General features: G+C 37.4%; 1 protein-coding gene across 5 annotated transcripts in view; it reads left to right on the forward strand.

Annotated features, from left to right (window-relative positions):
- HOOK3 (hook microtubule tethering protein 3) overlaps nucleotides 1–19417 on the forward strand; it is a 102579-nt gene that overhangs the window by 34242 nt on the left and 48920 nt on the right. For all 5 annotated transcript variants that reach the window (XM_065045618.1, XM_065045620.1, XM_065045619.1 and 2 more), the window contains exons 5-11: nucleotides 1312–1444; nucleotides 3503–3570; nucleotides 9182–9244; nucleotides 10695–10778; nucleotides 12000–12163; nucleotides 16863–17003; nucleotides 18552–18753. In XM_065045618.1, coding sequence (XP_064901690.1) covers nucleotides 1312–1444; nucleotides 3503–3570; nucleotides 9182–9244; nucleotides 10695–10778; nucleotides 12000–12163; nucleotides 16863–17003; nucleotides 18552–18753 — 855 coding nt within the window. The remainder of the gene's footprint in view (nucleotides 1–1311; nucleotides 1445–3502; nucleotides 3571–9181; nucleotides 9245–10694; nucleotides 10779–11999; nucleotides 12164–16862; nucleotides 17004–18551; nucleotides 18754–19417) is intronic.

A 19417-nucleotide genomic window follows, 5' to 3' on the forward strand; every position in this document is an offset into this window, starting at 1 on the left:
TTATTTTCTCACTAGAATGACCTAAAGGAAGTCTCTGAAACAAGAGTGAATCTGAGTCCTTTAAAATATACAGAGACTTCTAGTAGTGTTGGTGCTCATTCCTTGAGAAAGCTGTTTTTAAGAAAATAATGCCACAATACAAAAACCACCACACCAAACAGGAACAAACAACCACAGCAACTCCACAAAGCCCAACCCTGGAAAACTTTTGAATGACTTGATTTCCATGTATTCTTCGTATATACCTAATAAATGTTTTGTTTTTTTTTTTTTTTTTTTTTTTTTTTTTTTGTTTTGTTTTGTTTTTTTTTGTTTTTTTTTTGTTTTTTTTTTTATTAAATACCTTTACCTCACTTTCTGTTTTTCTTGAGTATGAACAGGAAAAAGGGCAACCAAGAAACAAATGACTGATTCTCTCCGTAGTCCTCATTTCTTTATTGCACACTGCATAAGAAGTGACAGTTTCTTTTTATCTGCAATTACTGTGTCAGAGATGTGTTTGATTCTGCATTTCATATTCATATTTTCAGTCCCTTGAAAGCTTTTTATGAACAATTTAGCAGAATTGTTTAATTCTTTCTACTGACAATCATTAATGTAAATCCTTCGTAATTATAAATCAGATTACATTAATTGTAAGTCATATGGTAGTGTTTTTTTTTTTTTTTTTTTTTTTTTTAATTTCTGCATGTGGGATGTTTAATTATATATTGTACTACTACCTCAAATTCTCTTCCGTGGAACTAGCTTTCTTAGCTCTGAGACTTGCTGAATATCCTTACATTTTCTGAAAGTATGAGACCAAGTGATTGGGTTTTTTTACTTTCCTATATTTGTCATACGTCAGTGCTAGACACATACATTGTATATGTGAAATATTTCAATTTCTGCCTTTCTAGTGGTAAGAAATGTGAGACTTATGGGCAATAATTATGTCATATGAGGTGGTTTTAGGCATTACTTTTTTTTAATGGAATGCTTAAAAAAAATCTGTGTGCTGCTGATAACTGTGGAAGCTTGCCTTTGTTCCCTTTCTTATCTGGAGAAAAGAAGTCTTACTAACTTTGGAACTAATAGTTTCTATTAGTTGAGACAATCAGGTTTGTCTTCTCCCAAATATTAGTTGTGTCAAGCAGTATGGTTTATTATTTGGATGTTAGGCAATTTACTTTGTTTTAAAGGTGGACTGAAAACTTTGTGAAAGTAGGAGTGAATTGCTCTTGTTGATTCTGAATTATCTTTGTGTCTTGAAATATGTGTGTATGTATATATGTAGTAATACAGACATATATGTACTGGGTCTTTATGCAGATTCTGGGGCAGCAGATTAATGACTTCACCCTTCCGGATGTTAACCTGATTGGAGAGCATGCTGATGCTGCAGAGCTTGGGAGAATGCTTCAGCTTATTTTGGGATGCGCTGTGAACTGTGAACAGAAGCAAGGTATTAAACTTTTAAAGCATGTTTTTTCCCAGGCAGTGAATGAAAATCCAGCATGTTGTGTAATTTCTTAGGGGAAAAGTTTTATTTCTCAGGTTGCTATCAGAGACAAATATATATTTTTTCAGTGATGACATTATTTTGTCCTGCAGATAATAACTGTACTTTTTTTATAAGCTTCACTAGTTTTGGAACTGATTTTGCCTCCAACATACGTATTTTCAGGTTTTGTTTGCTGAGCTGAGAAGGTACTCTCCTGTGGCAAATTCTTGGGCCTGCCCTTTAGCCATTTATGAGGGACATTGGGATAGTTATGAATTTAAAAAAAAAAAAAAAAAGGTGATTATTGCACTATTGTGTGTGAATCTTGGTTTTAGAAATGCGTTCCAGTCAGCATCTTGCTACATGGCAGAGAGCCATCAGTATGACTGGGGGTTGCTCAGAAGATGTGTTGTGGTGTGATTTGGGTACTGTAGTTTCTGATACTTTTTCATAAGGTTTGAAATAGAAAAGAGCAATGTTGGCAATCATGCCTTTCTGGGCAGCAGTTGAAGACTGACCATGATACCTTAAGGGCATCCAGAATGTCACTTGAGGCATGTTAGGCAGTTGAATCCTACTTCAAGTCACTGAAAGAGACTTCTGCCTCTCTTGACTCCCATGGCAACAACTGTCTGTCTGGCCTGCACAGGTAAAATAGGCACCCATTCGTTTCTCCTGCAGATGCCACAGAGGATGTGATGAACAATGGAAATGCTTGTTGAAGTTTCACAGATTTCTTGCTCTAAACTTGCCTTGGGTGCAGGGTGTTTTATTGCTACCAATTACCTTTAAATTACACTCAATTCAAGTCAGGTTAAGGAAACAAAGCAACTACAAACATTTATTCTTAACACTTAAAACAGGAAACATAGGAACATATTTGTAAAATACACATGTGGATAAATAAGACTGTTTACTATATTCATGTTAAAGTTGCATCACATATCTGTTTCCTCCTGATTTAACTAATTTTCGTTTTATTTCTGACAAAATGGCAGCCAAGGTTTCAGATCTTTTGCCTTCTGCTTGCATGGTGCATCTTAGCTTTTATAGCTAGATTCTCCTTTCCAGTTTTCTCAGGTGTCTAAATCGCTTAAATTTCTTCTTCTGACATTACTTTTCTTCTTCCCTGAATCAGGAGACAGTCTGACTATCCTATTAATTAAAATAGAAGTAATTTTCTTCCATGGCTATATAAGTAACTGTGGTTTATTAGACCTCCTGTCTTCACTGTTTTATGTAAAATTATCTTCCTTTATTTGGTGACTATTTGGCATCCTCAAGTGGGAAGTATTATCTTGTTCCTATATATCTCTTACTCTTTCAGTCTGAACATTACAAATGTACATGTTTGAAATATTAGAACAGTCTAGTTTTATGTACTTTGAGAGAGACTTGGCATGACATAATTAGTGACATTGAGGTGACCAATGCCCAGCATCTTCCTCTCACGCAGATGATTACAAGAATATAGGTCACGTGTAAAGGTGATCATACGTGATTGGAAACGGTATGATACTGGGCAAGTCATAACTCCTTGACTTAGTTAAGGAGTTGCTCACATCTACACATAGGTGAGGAATGAAAAAGTGGAGGACACTTATTTTTGATATAGCATAGGAATAAGAACAGGGACCAAGAACAGATATGAAATTGCCTTAAAGTGAGAGTGTTGTAGGAAGGCAGGAAACATGTGGAGAAGAACAAGCTATTCATGAACCATGTACTTATATAGCCAGAATAATTTGGGAACAAAGTGAGAAAAGGAGTAGAAGTAGTTATTTCAAAAGTGTGAGATGCAAGAAGGAAAAAAACTGATGACAATGAGCCTTGATTTATGTCTGAACAGACTTCTGATAAAGTCTTTTTGAGTTTGTTGGGGTGGAACTTGACTGGTCATTATACATTTGAGTGTCATCTGTGACACCTAGTCATTTGCAGGAAAGATGAAGCTTCAGACCTCATGTTCTGCATGACTTGAGTTTCAGCAGTAACATTTCAGAATGCTCTTATTTTCAGAATACATCCAGACCATAATGATGATGGAAGAGTCGGTTCAACATGTCGTCATGACAGCCATTCAGGAGGTATGCTGGGATGCCCACAGTGTGTATAAGTTCAGCCTTTAAGTATTTTACATAAGTGTGCTTTTTCTCACTTTGAAACTTACCTGGAAGTAAATAAAGGACATAGATTTTTTTTCATTTTACATTGAAAAATATATTATTTTTCCTTAGAAAAACGAATCAGTAAGGCTTGCTTTATGTCAGGAACTCTAATTGAATGTCCCACTTTTCTTTAAATCTAGAAGATTGAAACTTCTGGATATTTTAGATCCTGGGTTCCTTTACCTTTCCCACCCTGTGGCTCCCAAAGTGCAGTAGATTACTTCGATATGAGTAACCAAATACTATAGAATTTCTGCAAAATTTGTGCCTTGAAATTGCAGAATTCCATGAACTGTGTTGGTTTTGTTTTGTTTTTGTTTGTTTGTTTGTTTGTTTTTTGTTGTTGTGTTGTTTTGTTTTCTGTTTTGTTTTGTTTTTCGCTGGACAAGTGAACAAGAGAAATTAAGAGCAGAGTACTCTTGTCAGCTGTAGGGTTATGAATAGGCTAATGAATAGGCTAATTAGTATTCATGCTAATGTGTTTTTACAAGTTAGCAAGTATACTGCACTGTATTTTGTAAAAGTGCTGTTCAGTAGTAAATTAAAGCCACAGTGAAAATTGTAAAACCACAGTGTTAGTGACTGCTATAGCCATGAAGCCCCCATGTGACTTCTTAGGAGCCCAAAGTGCCCATAGGTGAAGTCCATATCCGTCTTTGTAGATGGAGGTTTACTGCATGGCAGGCCACAAAGGAAAGCAGGAAATCCTGTTTCTCAAGAGAACAAGAGAAACTAAATACCAGTTTAAGCTGTAGAGCAATTTCACTTTTTGGTAATGTTTGAATAGAGGAAGAGATTGTCATGAATCTACAGGGACCTTGTCCCCTGTTATCACTTAGGCCGATGCTGTACCCATGCAGACGGACATCCTGTTGTCTGTGTGTGGACTACCATTTATAACACTGCAGAGAGGACATTGAAACAAGCATTGAAAGAATTCTTACGATAAGTCATTTTCCAGTCAGTGCTGCTACACACTAGTTTTGGGATATTTTACTGTAGCAGTCTTTTTTAACTGTAATACAATGTTTTGATGGTTTTTGCTAATATCCTCTTTTATTAAACCCAACTTTCATCATCACTTTATTCTGCATTATCTTATAATAGAAAACCTTCTTTTATCCTTCTTCTTTCTGTTGAAAATCTCCTGCTTGATTTTTTTTTTTTTTTTTAATTTCCTTCATTTGATAAAATTGCCAGATCTGAAGCAGCCCAAAATTTTTCACATTTTTTGAGTAGGCATTGAACTTGTTTAGTGTTTGTGCCCTCTTTCAGAGATGAGGAGTAAAAGTGGGGAGAAATCACAGGATGAGGATCTGTTGTTCTGGAACAGATTTTTGAAACTCAATGAATCAAAGAGCTTACAATTCCAGGTACTGGTACAGTTCTGAGTGATTATCGTGCTACCTTCCAAGCTGCCTAGAAGTCCAAGGCTTTCAGAACCAAATGAGGAGGATCTCAGCTGCTTAAAAAACCATCAGAAAGTTTCTCAAAAACTTTCCAGTTGCCTTGGGAGAGGAGAGGTCCCAGTGCACTCAAAGCTGGAAAAGGTTGTCCCAATTATCTAGAAGGGAAGGAAGACCCTGGTACTTACAGGCCTGTCAGTCTTAATTCAGTGCCTGGCAAACTTATGGAGACGGTTGAAGACAACACGGTCTTTGGTCATAACCAGCACAGGCTCATTAGGTGAAAGTCCTGCTTAACTAACTTAATTTCCTTTGATGATGAAATCACCCATCCGGTTGACCAAGAGAAGCCAGTAGATGTGTTTTTAGGGGTGAACTTTAGCAAAGCTTTTGATACTGTCTCTCACAATATCCTTCTGGACAAAATGTCCATTATACAGCTAGACAAGTCAAGAATATATGGGCAGGTCAGGCCCAAAGAGTAACAGTAAAAGGCGTTACATCAGGCTGGTGGCCAGTCACCAGAGGGGCTCCCCAGGGCTCAGTTTTATGGCCAGTGCTCTGTAATATTTTTATAAATGATCTAGACACAGGGATCAAGTGTACATTAAGGAAGTTTGCTGATGATACTAGACTAGGAGGACCTGTGAACTCCCTTGAGGGTAGAGTGGCCTTACAGGGAGATCTGGATAGAATAAAGACCTGGGCAGTCAGCAACTGTGTGAATTTTAACAAGTGCACGAGCTGGATGCTCTACTAGGGATGGGGTAATCCTGCTTATATGTACAAATTAGGAGATGAGAGACTGGAGAGAAGCCCTACAGAAAGAGATTTATGGTTTTAGGTTGATGTCAAGTTGAATATGAGTCAGCAGTGTGCCCTAGCAGCCAAAAGGGCTGAAGTGCATGAAGCACAGCATAACTGGCTGGTTGATGGAGGTGATTGTTCCACTCTACTCTGCAGTGGTATGACCCTGTCTCAAGTACTGTGTTCAGTTCTAGGTGCCTCAATATAAGAAGGACTTTGAACTTTTAGAGTGTGTCCAGAGAAGAACAACCAACATGGTGAATGGTCTTGATGGCAAGACTTAGGAGGAGCAGCTGAGGTCACTTGGTTTATTCAGCTTGGAGAAAAGAAGGCTCAGGGGTGACCTCATTGCAGTCTATAACTTTCTCAAGGGGTCCAGCGGAGTAGGAGGTGCTGTTCTTCTCTTTCTGGTGGTAGGACACGAGGAAATGGAATGAATCTCACTCAGAGGGAAATTCAGATTGGACATTAGGAAAAGGTTCTTAACTGGGAGGGTAGTTGGTCACTGGAACAGGCTCCACAGGGACATGGTCACAGCACCAAGCCTGTCAGAGTTCAAGGAGCATCTCGATGATCTTGGTGTACCTGCTTTAGCAGGTGGGTTGGACTAGATGATCTCCAGAGGTCCCTTCCAACCCCAGCCATTCCGTGAATCTGTGACATGGTTTAGTTTTAGGTAGTCCTGTGAGGAGCAGGGAGTTGAACACAGTGATCCTTATGGGTCCCTTCCAACTTGAAATATTTTGTGATTCTAATGAGAATTTAGGTCCAGAAGGTCTTTTCAGAGCTGTACCTGCACTCTGTGTCTTTGTAGGGTGAAATTTCAGTGGATATAAAGTTCTTCTATTTCTTGGACTCTAAGCAGGTCTTGGAATCCAAGTGACTTGGACTAAGCAATACATAGGAAACACCAAAATAAAGTGCCTAGAAAAGTAGGTGTATGTGCGTATTTGAAAAGTTGGTATGTCACCTGATCCAAGCGTATCAAAGCATTTGACTTGCAGGTACTCTTTCTCCTAGGTATGTGAAAAGGCCACTCTGAGATTTACTCATGTATTATGTAATCCATTTTTTCTTTCAGCAAAATACATATAAATAGTTTTGATACTTCGGTTTTCGTTAATCATCTCACTCATTAGAATATTTCATGAAACACCATACAACAAACCTCTGCCCTGTTTTCTCTGTTTTTTTTTCTTTTTGCATGAAACAACTGACTTTTAAATGAAAGCAGGAACATTTAGTGTTTTAAATTTTATTTGTTTGTTTGAATTTTTTTAATAACTTGCAACTCTTCGGCATTTCCTTTCTTCACTTATTTAAATGTTTAAAAGAAAATATTATTAATAAAATATGCATTATGTTCCATAAAGTTTTTATAAATTGAACAATACTTCTATTTTTTCAGTGCACTCAAATTGGTCTGGTGTGTTACCACCACCTAGATTGTTAAATTCTGATCTGCAAATGTGCATTTCTAAATGCAAGCTGTGCACAAGATAGAGGAAGAGCGAGAATGATATAGTGATCAAAAATATTGCAAAAATATTATATATAATTATAAATGATGTATATTCTGTATTATACACTCCTATATTCTCGTTATGTTATTATAATTCATTATTACTTTCAATTAATACATTGCTATGTTTTAAATGTAATAATTTGCAGATTTTTTTTTTAAAGACCAAATGTCTTTCCTTGTAGTTTAATTGAAATGTTTATAAACATCATTTATCAGAGAGGGATTGGAAATTCTTGGTTTGGATAGCAAAACAATAATCAGAATGCATGGACCTAAATTAAATACAAGTTTGTAATGCCAGTGTATATATGGTAATGAAAAATTGTGACTTCATTTTTCAGAGGACAGCTCTGAGGCTAGGCTCTTTCTCATTATTGTTACAGAGAATCTGGGCTTTGTAGAATGCTTCATTTTCTAGTAGTTTGTCATTGTAAAGTTGTAGACAAAATGGAAGGAATTCAGCAGTTAGCAACCAACATCATCAGTCTGAGAAGGACTGTTGAGGACGAATAGATGAAATTAAGCATGTAGTACATGGCTAGATCCCAATTAAGGAGAACCGGAGAAATATGTATATGTATAAATACTTGAATGATGCAAATGTCAAACAGAGATTTTCTCTAGTACACATTGGTATAAACACAAAGGGTGGAGAAGAAATGAAAGCTCTGTGCTGTGTGTCAGAGGAACTTTGTCAATGAAAAGTAATGCAAAAGCACTGGTTTCTGGAAGGAATACAGGAAACCCTGTCTCTGGAGGAAGTAACTAGGCCAGACAGGAGGCCTTAGGAAAGAAATTTTGTCCAGATTTTGGTAGGATTGGGCCTTTTTGATTGTAACTTCTATGAATCATGTTATTGGAGAACTCATAAAATATTTTGTTTGGACAGGATGACAGAAAAGATCAGTGTGGTGCTGTAATGCTGCTCTTTGAGTTACTTACAACGTATTTGTTATGTGGAAGACTGTTTCATTTTGTGTTTTATATTTTGTGTAACTTTCAGTTACATTTTATTTAACTTTTCTCTACTTGTGTAGCTGATCAGTGGACTGCTGAAAGAACACAGTTTACATCACTCAGTTTGGAGGGTTTGGTTTGGGATGTGGTTTTTGGTTTTGTTTTTGTGATTTTGTGTGTATGTATGTTCTTGTTTGTTTGTTCCAAAAGTTATGGTTAAAAGTGATGTTTTCTAGACTAAAGCCACTACCAGCCATTCGTGCAATAAAATAGGTTACTATACAAGGAATTCTAATACGAATTTCAAGACTTTATTTTTAAATTTGCAAATTACAAACAACTCCAGAGCAGGAATTTTTGTCATCTTTTTTTTTTGCAAAGTTAGCTGAGGTAGATATGTCCTCAACTTTAGCTAAATAAATAAGTAAATTTCTGTGAACTTCCCGGTGATCAAAAAATGAAAACCACTTTCAGAGAAGAGTTAAGGGGTGGGTGTTGCATGGTATGTTGACAGTGGCGTAATTCCAATGGCACTTCAGTAAAATGCTTAGCAGAATATACTGTATGTTTCATCCTAGATACAGAATGTGTGTTTTCAGGAAAAAAAGAAATTATGTAAGATTTCTTTTATAGTGCTTTAAATATAACAAATTCTGAATAAATCTTTCTGTAATTGTTTCTGAATATGTCTTATATAAAAATGAAGTAAAAAATGTTGAAATGAAGTCAGATTAAGCTCCCAAAAGTTGAAATCAACTTGGTATTTCATTGAACCTTAGCTTGTAATATAAAAGTAAATCCTTGCGTTTTCTAATCCAGTGTAATCTAATTCCAGTTGATGAGTAAAGAGTCTCCAGTCTCTGTTGGAAATGATGCTTACGTTGACCTTGATCGACAGGTATCTAAGACTAGATGTTTCTTTTCCTTTGATCATAGCACATCAATGGCTAGTCATTTTGCTTTATTAAAAATCTGTCTTTTTTTGTTTAGTCATGAAAGGGTTTTGAAAGGGGAAATTAAAATAAGGAGTGGAAAAATACATTTCAGTATTTCAAGCCCTTTGGCTTTATAAATTGTGTTACTATTTTCTGTTGTGGGGGAGAAAAACTCAGTTTGGAAAACAACTTCATCTAGATGACATGGTTTAGCAAAACTTCAGACTGGTGCAAATCTTTGAAAAAAAGGATTTCTTTGTTGAGAGAAAGGATTGAAAATATATAGTATTTTAATAAAATGTTTTCTCACCATTTACTACTTCCAAAGTCAGTTTAAAAAAAAAACAACATAGGTGAAGCTCAAAAATCCTTAAAGAAGTTCTGGCAACTGTTGAAAGCTTTCAAAGCGAATCCTTCCTTGTCTGATATATTTAAAGAATACACAAAACCATTTGTTTTTTCTAGCTTGACCTCAGGCTAATGCTGTCTGACTTCCTCTATTTTTTTCTAATTGAGAAGTAAAGTACAGTGTTGTTCCTTGTGTTCCTCCAGAATGCTTTCTCTGTAGAAGTGTGTAAATTCTGGCAGATGGAATTAATTTTGGTATGTCAACAGACACTTGAGAAGTAAACTTGAAAGAATAATGTATGATAATGTCATTTGAGAAAGTCCATCATATTAATCATATATAGTAATACATATCTACATCTCTATGTACATAACATGCATGCATCTGCCTTATCAGGCCAGTTATTTTTAGCTGTGTTTTTTACATTCTCTTAACCGCATTCATATGCAAAATTAAAGGTACATATCCTTGCACATAAAGCATTTGAATGGAAGTGTCTGAATATTGCTCATGGCTTACAAGGTTCAGTGCCCTTTCTCAGAAGGGTAGTCTTCTCGCTTACCATGTTAGTTGTATTCCTGTTATGCAGTAAGTGTGACTTCTAGTGACTAGACAAATTTTACCCTAATTGTCCATCCCCTCTTTTCCACCTTCCAGTCCTTTCTATATTTAAAAAGTAGATTGAAGACTGAAATTATGCACTCTTTGCATCTCTAAAGAAAAGTGGTATTGACAATTTTTTCAATGTACAGAGTTGATGAGTTCTTCAGATCCAAGATCTTCAGGATTTTGTGACTTGATTCATAGAACAGATGTGGTAATTCTAAAACATTTTTGTAAGAACAGATATTACTTTTAGGTATGTTTTATTTTTACTGTCACACAAAATAAATAGTAATCATATCTGCTTCTTCGTTTCTTTATAAGAGCAGAATTTCCTCTATTTTCTGAAAAAGGAATTTATTGCCTAAATATAAAAGTAATTTTACAGTCAGGTAGTTCGGAATATTTTTAGACACTTCACAGAGTGTGATGAAACTATAAATGTTTGTTTTTCATGGTAGCTGAAGAAAACTACGGAAGAATTGAATGAAGCACTAGCAACAAAAGAAGAAATTGCCCAGAGGTGTCATGAGTTAGATATGCAGGTAGGTTTGCTATATTGTACATATTCATTTTGAAGTGGGCAAGAGATGTGTTAATTTTTAGGCAGCTTAAAACAAGAAGTATAGTGTGGAAACATAATTTTTAAAAGGGAGATGGAAAATTGCACAGTAATTATTTTACTTGTGTAGCAGAGAGAATTTCATTGTTTTCTTATATTGATGCAGTGTTGCCAGTATTAAAATGGTTTACACTAACAAACCTTTTTTTATTTGGGTAAGAAGGGGTTGAGCTGTGTGATTCAACTCTTGCATTAGAGAACTAATAGAATTTATGCTGCTGTAACAGTTTCAGTTAAATCCCAAACAGAAGTTACTGTACTGTATCACCTGTATGGATTTAGACTAACCCTTGCTGTAGGTCAAGCGTACCTCATCCAGAAGATGTGAGGAGTGTAAAGTGGGAGCCCTGAAAGGCATTAGCATTGCAGGCCTGCCTTTGTGTATAATGCAGGCTTTTGCTAACAGTTCACTAGCCGTTAGAAGTAATGAAGCTGATTTGTGTGACAGTTGGATTTTGGCATATTTGATGATTCAAGCTCTTGTAGAAGCATTTCCCTTTGTTGAGATGTTTACATTTCATCTCTTCAGCTCCTCCTCCTCCTGCGTGTTAATTCTATGCTATTTAATGTGTGAACTCATGCTCCAGCTATTGTTTGAGTTGCAGCACTTTGGGTTCTTTGCATTATTGCCTGTTTTCACAACATTACAGGAAACTGAGTTATCTTTGGGACTAAGTTCGTGTGTCAGATCTGCTTGCTATTGGACACTGTTTTAAAAAAAAAAATCTGCAAAAGGCACACCCTTGGGTATCCAGACTTGGATATTCTATGTTGATTGATTTTTAAAAGCTTTACTGTGGAGGGCTAGTTTTATTTGTTTTTCAGGAAAGTAGGCATAGTTTATTATGACCAAGTTATGTTCTGTGATAACTAAAACTTTTTCTTTAGATGCTTGTACAAAATACAGGTAAAACTAGTCATGATTTTTGTGTGGTAAACCTGCTTCTAATGTTGCAGTATGTTTGTTATGTGACATAGCAATTGAATACCTATTAAGGATATAGTATATTTTTGTGAAATGTGATTATTGAAGCCTGTGTGTTTCTATTTGTGGGTTGTGTTGATACTTTATTATGCACATGAAAAAAACGTTCTCTGTAGCTGGATATCTCAGTTATTCCAGTTTATGCTTTTATTACAATAGGTTGCAGCCCTCCAGGAGGAGAAGAGCAGCTTGCTCGCTGAGAATCAGATTTTGATGGAACGTTTAAATCAATCTGATTCTATTGAAGATCCCAACAGCCCTGTGGGTCGTAGGCACTTGCAGCTGCAGACACAGCTAGAACAACTCCAAGAAGAAACATTCAGGTAGAAAAGCTACACTTGGTTAGATTGTTTGTAGCTGGCAAAAGACATGATATGTACTTCTGGTTCTGTTGGCAATTATGAATTAGTATGAAGAGTGCTATAACCATATTACATTTTTTACAGTGATGTACGTGTTGTGATTTACCTCTTTACAAGCTCCAACATAAAAAATGCATAATTTCTTAAAGTGGAAATGCTTTATACATGCCAGTCTCCGTGAAGGTATTTTGAATTGTTGGTATGTAATCATTTCACTTCTTATTCAAAATCAGTGAGAATTAAAATAGCATGTTTTCCCCTATGTAAATTAGTCTGATTGTATTTTTAAGGTGTAGGAATTCCTAGCTGAAAGATTGCATGGGCAGTACTACAGTGTGTCCTTCTCTGAGTTTGAAAACAAATTGTTTCATATCTGAAAGATGGAGTTTATTCACAAGTGAGATCAGCTCTTCATTTTTATTTCCTCAACGCATGGAGACACAGTTCCTCTTTAAATACTGGCTTCACCAAGCACAAGACCTGCCTGACCAACCTAGTGGCCTTCTATGATGGAGTAACTACATCAGTGGACAAAGGAAGGACTGTGGGTGTCATCTGTCTGGACTTCTGCTAAACCTTTGACATGGTCCCCCAGAACATCCTTCTCTCTAAATTGGAGCAGTATGGATTTGATGAGTGGACTGTTCAGTGAATGAAGAATTGGCTGGAATGTTGCATCCAGAGGGTAGTAGTCAATGGCTTTAATATCTGCATGGACACTGGTGAAAAGTGGTGTCCCTCGGGGGTCCATATTGGGACCAGTACTGTTTAATATCTTCATCAATGGCGTAGATGTGGGGATCAAATGCACCCTCAGCAAGTTTGTGGATTACTCCAAGCTGTGTGGTGTGGTTGACACACCTGAGGGATGGGATGCCATCCAGATGAACCTGGACAAGCTTGAGGGGCAGGCCTATGCAAACCTCATGAGATTCAACAAGGCCCACTGCAAGGTCCTGCACCTGGGTTGGGGCAACCTTGGTCTCAATGCAAGCTGGGGAATTGAAGGGATTGAGAGCAGCCCTGCAGAGGACTGATGATGTACTGGTGGATGAAAGACTGGACATGAGCTGGCAATGAGCACTTGTAGCCCAGAAGATCAAGCATATCTAGGGCTGCATCAAAAGGAATGTGGCCAGCAGGTCAAGGGAGGTGATTCTGCCGCTCTGCTCTGGTGAGATCCCACCTGGAGTCCTGTGTTAAGCTCTGGAGCCCTCAGTACAGGAAAGACATGGACCTGTTGGAGTGGGTTCAAAGGAGGGCCACAAGAATGATCAGAGGGCTGGAATACCCCCACCAAAGAGGACAGGCTGAGAGAGTTGGGCTTGTTCAGCCTTGAGAAGAGAAAGCTCTGGGGGAAACCTTATTGCAGCCTCTCAATACTTAAGAGCGGGCATATAAGAAAGATGGGGACAGACAATTCAGCAGGGCCTGTTGTGGTAGGACAAGGGGCAATGATCTTAAACTAAAAGAGGGGAGTTTTATGCTAGACATGAAGAAGAAATTTTTTACAATGAGGGTGATAAAACACTGGAACAGATTGCCCAGAGAAGTGGTAGATGAATAATCTCTGGGGACATGCAAAGCCAGGACTCTGACCAGGCTCTGAGCCACCTGGTCTAGTTGAAGATGTACTTGCTCATGGCAGAGGGCTTGAACTGGCGAATCTTTGAAGGTCCATTCCAACTCAAACTATTCTATGACTCTGAGTATCCTTTGTCATCCTTTTAACTGCTGCTTTCAGGCTGTGTAAGCCTATTCTGCTGATGAAAGCTGGTCCACTTCACCATCATATTTTTGTTCTTGTTTCTCTACTTTCCCTATTCCTTGTTAGTGAAACTATGGTATTTCTTTACTTGCCAGTTTGTCTTCTCTTTTCTGTCTTCTTTTTGCCCTTTTCTAACTTGTGTGTCAGCTGCCATGTAACTTTCCCTTTTTTGCCTGTTTTGTGATTTTTCTCTTGCTAAGTCTCTTTCCTGTTTGTTCAGACATGCCCTCCCTCTTCAGTTTCACTGAAAAATGTTCAGTGTTTCCCTTTCATAGCAGCTGGTGCCTGGTTTTCTACAGCTGCCACGTAAAGAAAAAACATAGCGATGTCTCACTTGTGTCCCCTTTTATCTATTCTTATTCATCTCCATGCTCTGGAATGATTTCTGAGTCTATTGTCAATTGCTGTTTGAACAGGTTTTCTCCCTATATGCAGTATCTGCACAGCCTGTTACTCTAGCTTCAGACTCTGAGTGTCTTTCTAAACCCTTTTCACCTGTGAGACTCATCTCCCAACCTCCATTATCTCCTTCACTTGTCTTTGTAGCATGTGGTTTCCAATGGCAATTTTTTTTTGCTTCTTACCCACCTCTACCTGATCCAACAGAATATATGTACAGCTTAACTGATGCCCAGCGTGATACAACAGTTTTTGTAGCACTCTTGCCTCTATGTCCTTTGACAGATTTGGGTAATCAGGATCCAAATCTTTGATGTATATGGTTTATGTGACCTTCTGACTATCTCTTGTCTCCATTCTTATAGATTCTTTTTGGACTCTTTGAATTAATGGATAGAATACGGGTGTGCTTTTGTGGTGTTCTGTTGGTTTTGTGGGGTTTTTTTGGTTTTGTTTTTTGATATTTTGGGTTTGGTGTTGTGTTTTTGTTGTATTGATTTCTCCATGCCCATACCTCCTTTTCTGGATTGTTTTTTAGTTTCAGATCAAAATCACAATAGATCTTCATGTTCTAGGTTGCGTCCTCTTCTGTTTTTTCAAAAGGCTTTGAAAAAGTTTCTTTTTGTAACAAAGTTATTCCCTTTGTAATGCGACTTCAGCTATGTGTGCTCTATATACATAGTTCACTTCAGAAACTTTGGCCTGAGTTCTTTACGTGCTAACTATTAGGTTGGTGCAAAAGTAATTGGAATTTTTGCATTGTTGGCATTTGCTGTTTGATATAGGAATACATTCTTCAATAAATGTGGTTATGTTATGTGTAATTTTAGTGTGCTTTTCTCTCTTTGAGGTTTTTTTTGCTACTAACTTATTACTTGCTGTTTATTTTAGGCTATTGAAATTATGTTAGACAAAAAGCAAATTCAAGCGATTTTCTTTTTTGAGTTCAAATTGGGGTGTAAAGAAGTGGAGACAACTCACAACATCAACAACGCGTTTGGCCCAGGAACTGCTAACGAACGTACAGTGCAGTGATGGTTCCAAAAGTTTCACAAAGGAGATGAGAACCTTGAAGATGAGGAGTGCAGTGTCCAGCCATTGGAAGTTGACAGCAACCAATTGAGAGCAATCATTGAAGCTGACCCTCTTACACTTACACAAGGAGCTGCTGAAGAACTCAGTTTCAACCGTTCTATGGTCTTTTGGCATTTGAAGGAAATGAAATGGTGAAAAAGCTCAATAAGTGGGTGCCTCATAAGCTACACAGAAAATAAAAATAATAATTGTTTTGAAGTGTTGTCTTCTTGTGCTCTATACAACAACAACAAACCATTTCTTGATTGGATTGTGACGTGCGTCAAAAAGTAGATTTCATGTGACAACCGGCAATCACCAGCTCAGTGGTTGGACTTAGAAGAACCTCCAAAGCACTTCCCAAAGCCAAATTTGCACCAAAAAAAGACGTCATGGTCACTGTTTGATGTCTGCTGTCGGTCTGATCCACTACAGCTTTCTGAATCCTGGCAAAACCATTCTATCTGAGAAGTACAGTCAGCAAATCAATGAGATATACCAAAAACTGCAATGCCTTCAGCTGGCATTGGTCAACAGAATGGGCCCAATTCTTCTCCACAGCACCGCACATTGCACAACCAATGCTTCAAAAGTTGAACTATGAAGTTTTGCCTCATCCCCCATATTAAGCTGACCTCTTGCCAACTGACCACCAGTTCTTCAAGCATCTTGACAGCTTTTTGCAGGGATAATGCCACCACAACCAGCAGGATGCAGAAAATGCTTTCGAAGGCTTTATCGAATCCCAAAGCTTGGATTTTTACACTGCAGGAATAAGCAAACTTCTCACTGGTTAAAAATGTGTTGATCGTAATGGTTCCTATTTTGGTTAATAAAGATGTGTTTGAGCATAGTTCTAATGATTTAAAGATCAAGGTCCAAAACTTTTGCACCAATCTAATAGGCAGCTAAATGTATGCCTTGGTTCTTCAGAGATACTGGGCAGGCATGGGTTCTTTATAATTAAGTTAATAAATAAGTATAATCACCTTGATGAGAGCCATACAGCATTTAGAGCGTCTGACAATCAAGTCAGTATTAAGTTGTGTAGGAGTTAAACAGATGAAACAAAATCTTAGGATAAAGATGTCGTGTTCAAACTCTGTATGCCCCAAGATGAGCAGAGGTGGAAATTTCTGCTTTAGCTTACAGTGTGAAAAAAATACAGTGACAGAAAAAAATTCATAGTTTGTCTCTCAGCGAACATACATTACCGTGCGACCTTCCAAACAGAAAAACTGTTGCCAAATTAAGAGCCTCAAAAAAATTGATCTGCTGCTACATTTTCAAGGAAGCACATTGGGCTGCTGTTCTTCAGTGTGCCAGAAGGCAGTTTCATGTTTAGAAAGGAGGGTGATGAGGAGAACTGACTGTGGCTCAAGATGAGCAATTATTTTCTGTTTTACTTCATTTCTACAGATTAGAAGCTGCCAAAGATGACTATCGAATACGCTGTGAAGAACTAGAGAAGGAAATTGCTGAATTGAGACAACAAACGGAAGAGCTTACTACATTGGCAGAGGAGGCTCAGTCTTTGAAGGATGAGATAGATGTACTCAGGTAAACTCTGTTCCATTAACCATTTTATGAAAAGTCTATTAAATTTTAATCCACATAGTTCAGGTACTTAGACTTCATCAGTTTTTCTTTAAATTAAATATAAACACTTACTCAATGTCAGGGTTCATTTGGATCCTTCAGTTGAGTACATAGACACAATTCTGCTTAAGTAAATTAGTTATTTATTATGTACCTAATCAATAACTTAACAATCATACACCATCTTATAGTCATAGCAAGTCACTCACTGGTCTCTTTGAGTATTCTCTACTCACCCTTGTCATGACTCGGGCATCTGTTCTTATCAGGGAACTAGACCCTTTCCTGTATTTGTGTTATTTGGACTTTGGCTGGTGCTTTTGATTCATCATATTAATAATGTTAATATGAACAACATCTGTTACAGCTTTCTTTGTGACTGGATTTTAGCACACAAAGTTGTCATGATTTGATGATGATGCTAGGGGTTTATAGGGTGGAAGCAGCCCTTTTTACTATGGAAAATAATCCTTCAGTGGTACATCTTGTTGCCATGGGTTATTCAGAACAGCTATCCATTATTCACCTGTATCACTTTCTCGCAAGTCTAGTGGGACTTATTTTAATACTGCCTTTTCTAATTCACCAGCAGCTTTTTACCAAAGCTATCTGTCTTTACCTCCTCTGTCAGTAATAGAAGGAATGAGCCCATCAGGCTGCACAATTCCATAAACTATCTGTGTGCGCAGCATGGGTTCAAAGAGTAATTCTTTACCGCAGAGAGAGGCTCTGCATTTTGTTGTGCATTAAGGAGATTTGGCTTGCCCCACTGTCCCACAAAGTGACCATTAATTCAATGGGGAAATTTCCAGATTTCTTAGGTTCTAAAATGAAACTGGGGACAGTAATAGCACCAGGAGTGTGGGTGATTGGGGGTGAGGGCTGGTGCTCTCCTGGCAGTGCATGAGGTAGACTGAACAAACTCTGAAACTTTATGAACAAAGCCTGGCATTTCTTTCTCCATTTTTGTTTTGGTTTGGGTTTTTTAGGGTTTTTTTTTAAGGAGGAATCAGGGTCCAAAGCTATTATGGTAGTGCTCTGTCACAAAGTATTATAAATGCTGCCCAGGAGATGGACCTTTATGACTGTGTTACTGGCTATCATTAAAACAAATTGGAGGGCAGAAAATTTTATTATTTATCCTTGTAAAATGCAGGACCTAGCATCAATTTAGAATTGAAAGGAAGTGGGTGAGAGTGAAGGTGTTTTAACTGCTATTTTAAGATTGGAAGCAGATGAGAAGGCTGTATTAGGAAGTGTGATAGCGTCTAAAAGTACCTCCATCCGCAGCTCTTTGTGTTGGCAAATAGTAATGGGAAAAAAACAGACAATTTGAAAGTGAAAACATTCATAATAGGAGGATATGACTGATATGATGTATTATATTCTTTTTCTCACCATGATGTCTCAGAATGTCTTCTGTATTAAGGCAAAATACTGAGGAAGCTGCAAGACATTTGATTATGGTAGTTTTCAGAGCACAAATTTGATATAAATCTGTCCCTCCAGGCATTCTTCTGATAAAGTAGCAAAGTTAGAAAGCCAGGTGGAGTCATACAAAAAGAAATTGGAAGACCTGGGTGATTTGCGACGGCAAGTGAAACTCTTAGAAGAGAAGAATACAATGTACATGCAAAACACTGTGAGCCTGGAAGAAGAACTAAGAAAGGCCAACACAGCACGCAGTCAGCTGGAAACATACAAGAGACAGGTGAGAACAGACATCATCAGTGCAACAATTACCTGTATTTTTCAATACTTTATCTTCATAACAGGGCTAATACCTCAAAGTAAAAAAGAAATTATGAGCAAACAGCTCCTTGTATGTAGAAGGCTTCCATGTTTTGTGGGTGCTACCTTTGTCTTCCTTTCTTGCAATCCTTATTATTCCAAGTTTACGTTAGTTTGCCAATAGACGCATTTTTTACATTTAAAAAAAAAAATAACAAACGTTAAGTTTTTTTTTTTTCTCAAATAAATTACTCGTAATTCATATTCAGTAGTGGGGCTTGAGTTAGAGCCTCTTCTTTCAGAGAATGTATGCACTTTTCACTTACAAATTTCCAGCAGTGAGGAACACACCACAGCTGAGGTAAGTTTTTCTTGTGACTAAGTAACTTCTTTTTTTTTTTCAGATTCTAGTTTGTCTGATACATCTGAATTTGTCCAGTTATGAAGAGTGAAGGATGCTTATTATCCCTGTTGTTTATATGCTTCCCGCAGAGTGCAAAATGCGTCACCAGCACACTCTGTGGAGTGAAAGGCATCTGCTTAATCCTTCTGGTTATCAAAGTGTCATGTGATATTGTTTATGTAAAGGTGGAAGATGTGCTTAATCTTCTCTGTGCTTCTATACTACATCGACATGACATCAT

The sequence above is a fragment of the Columba livia genome, chromosome Z (assembly GCF_036013475.1).
Source record: "Columba livia isolate bColLiv1 breed racing homer chromosome Z, bColLiv1.pat.W.v2, whole genome shotgun sequence".
Taxonomy (NCBI): domain Eukaryota; kingdom Metazoa; phylum Chordata; class Aves; order Columbiformes; family Columbidae; genus Columba; species Columba livia.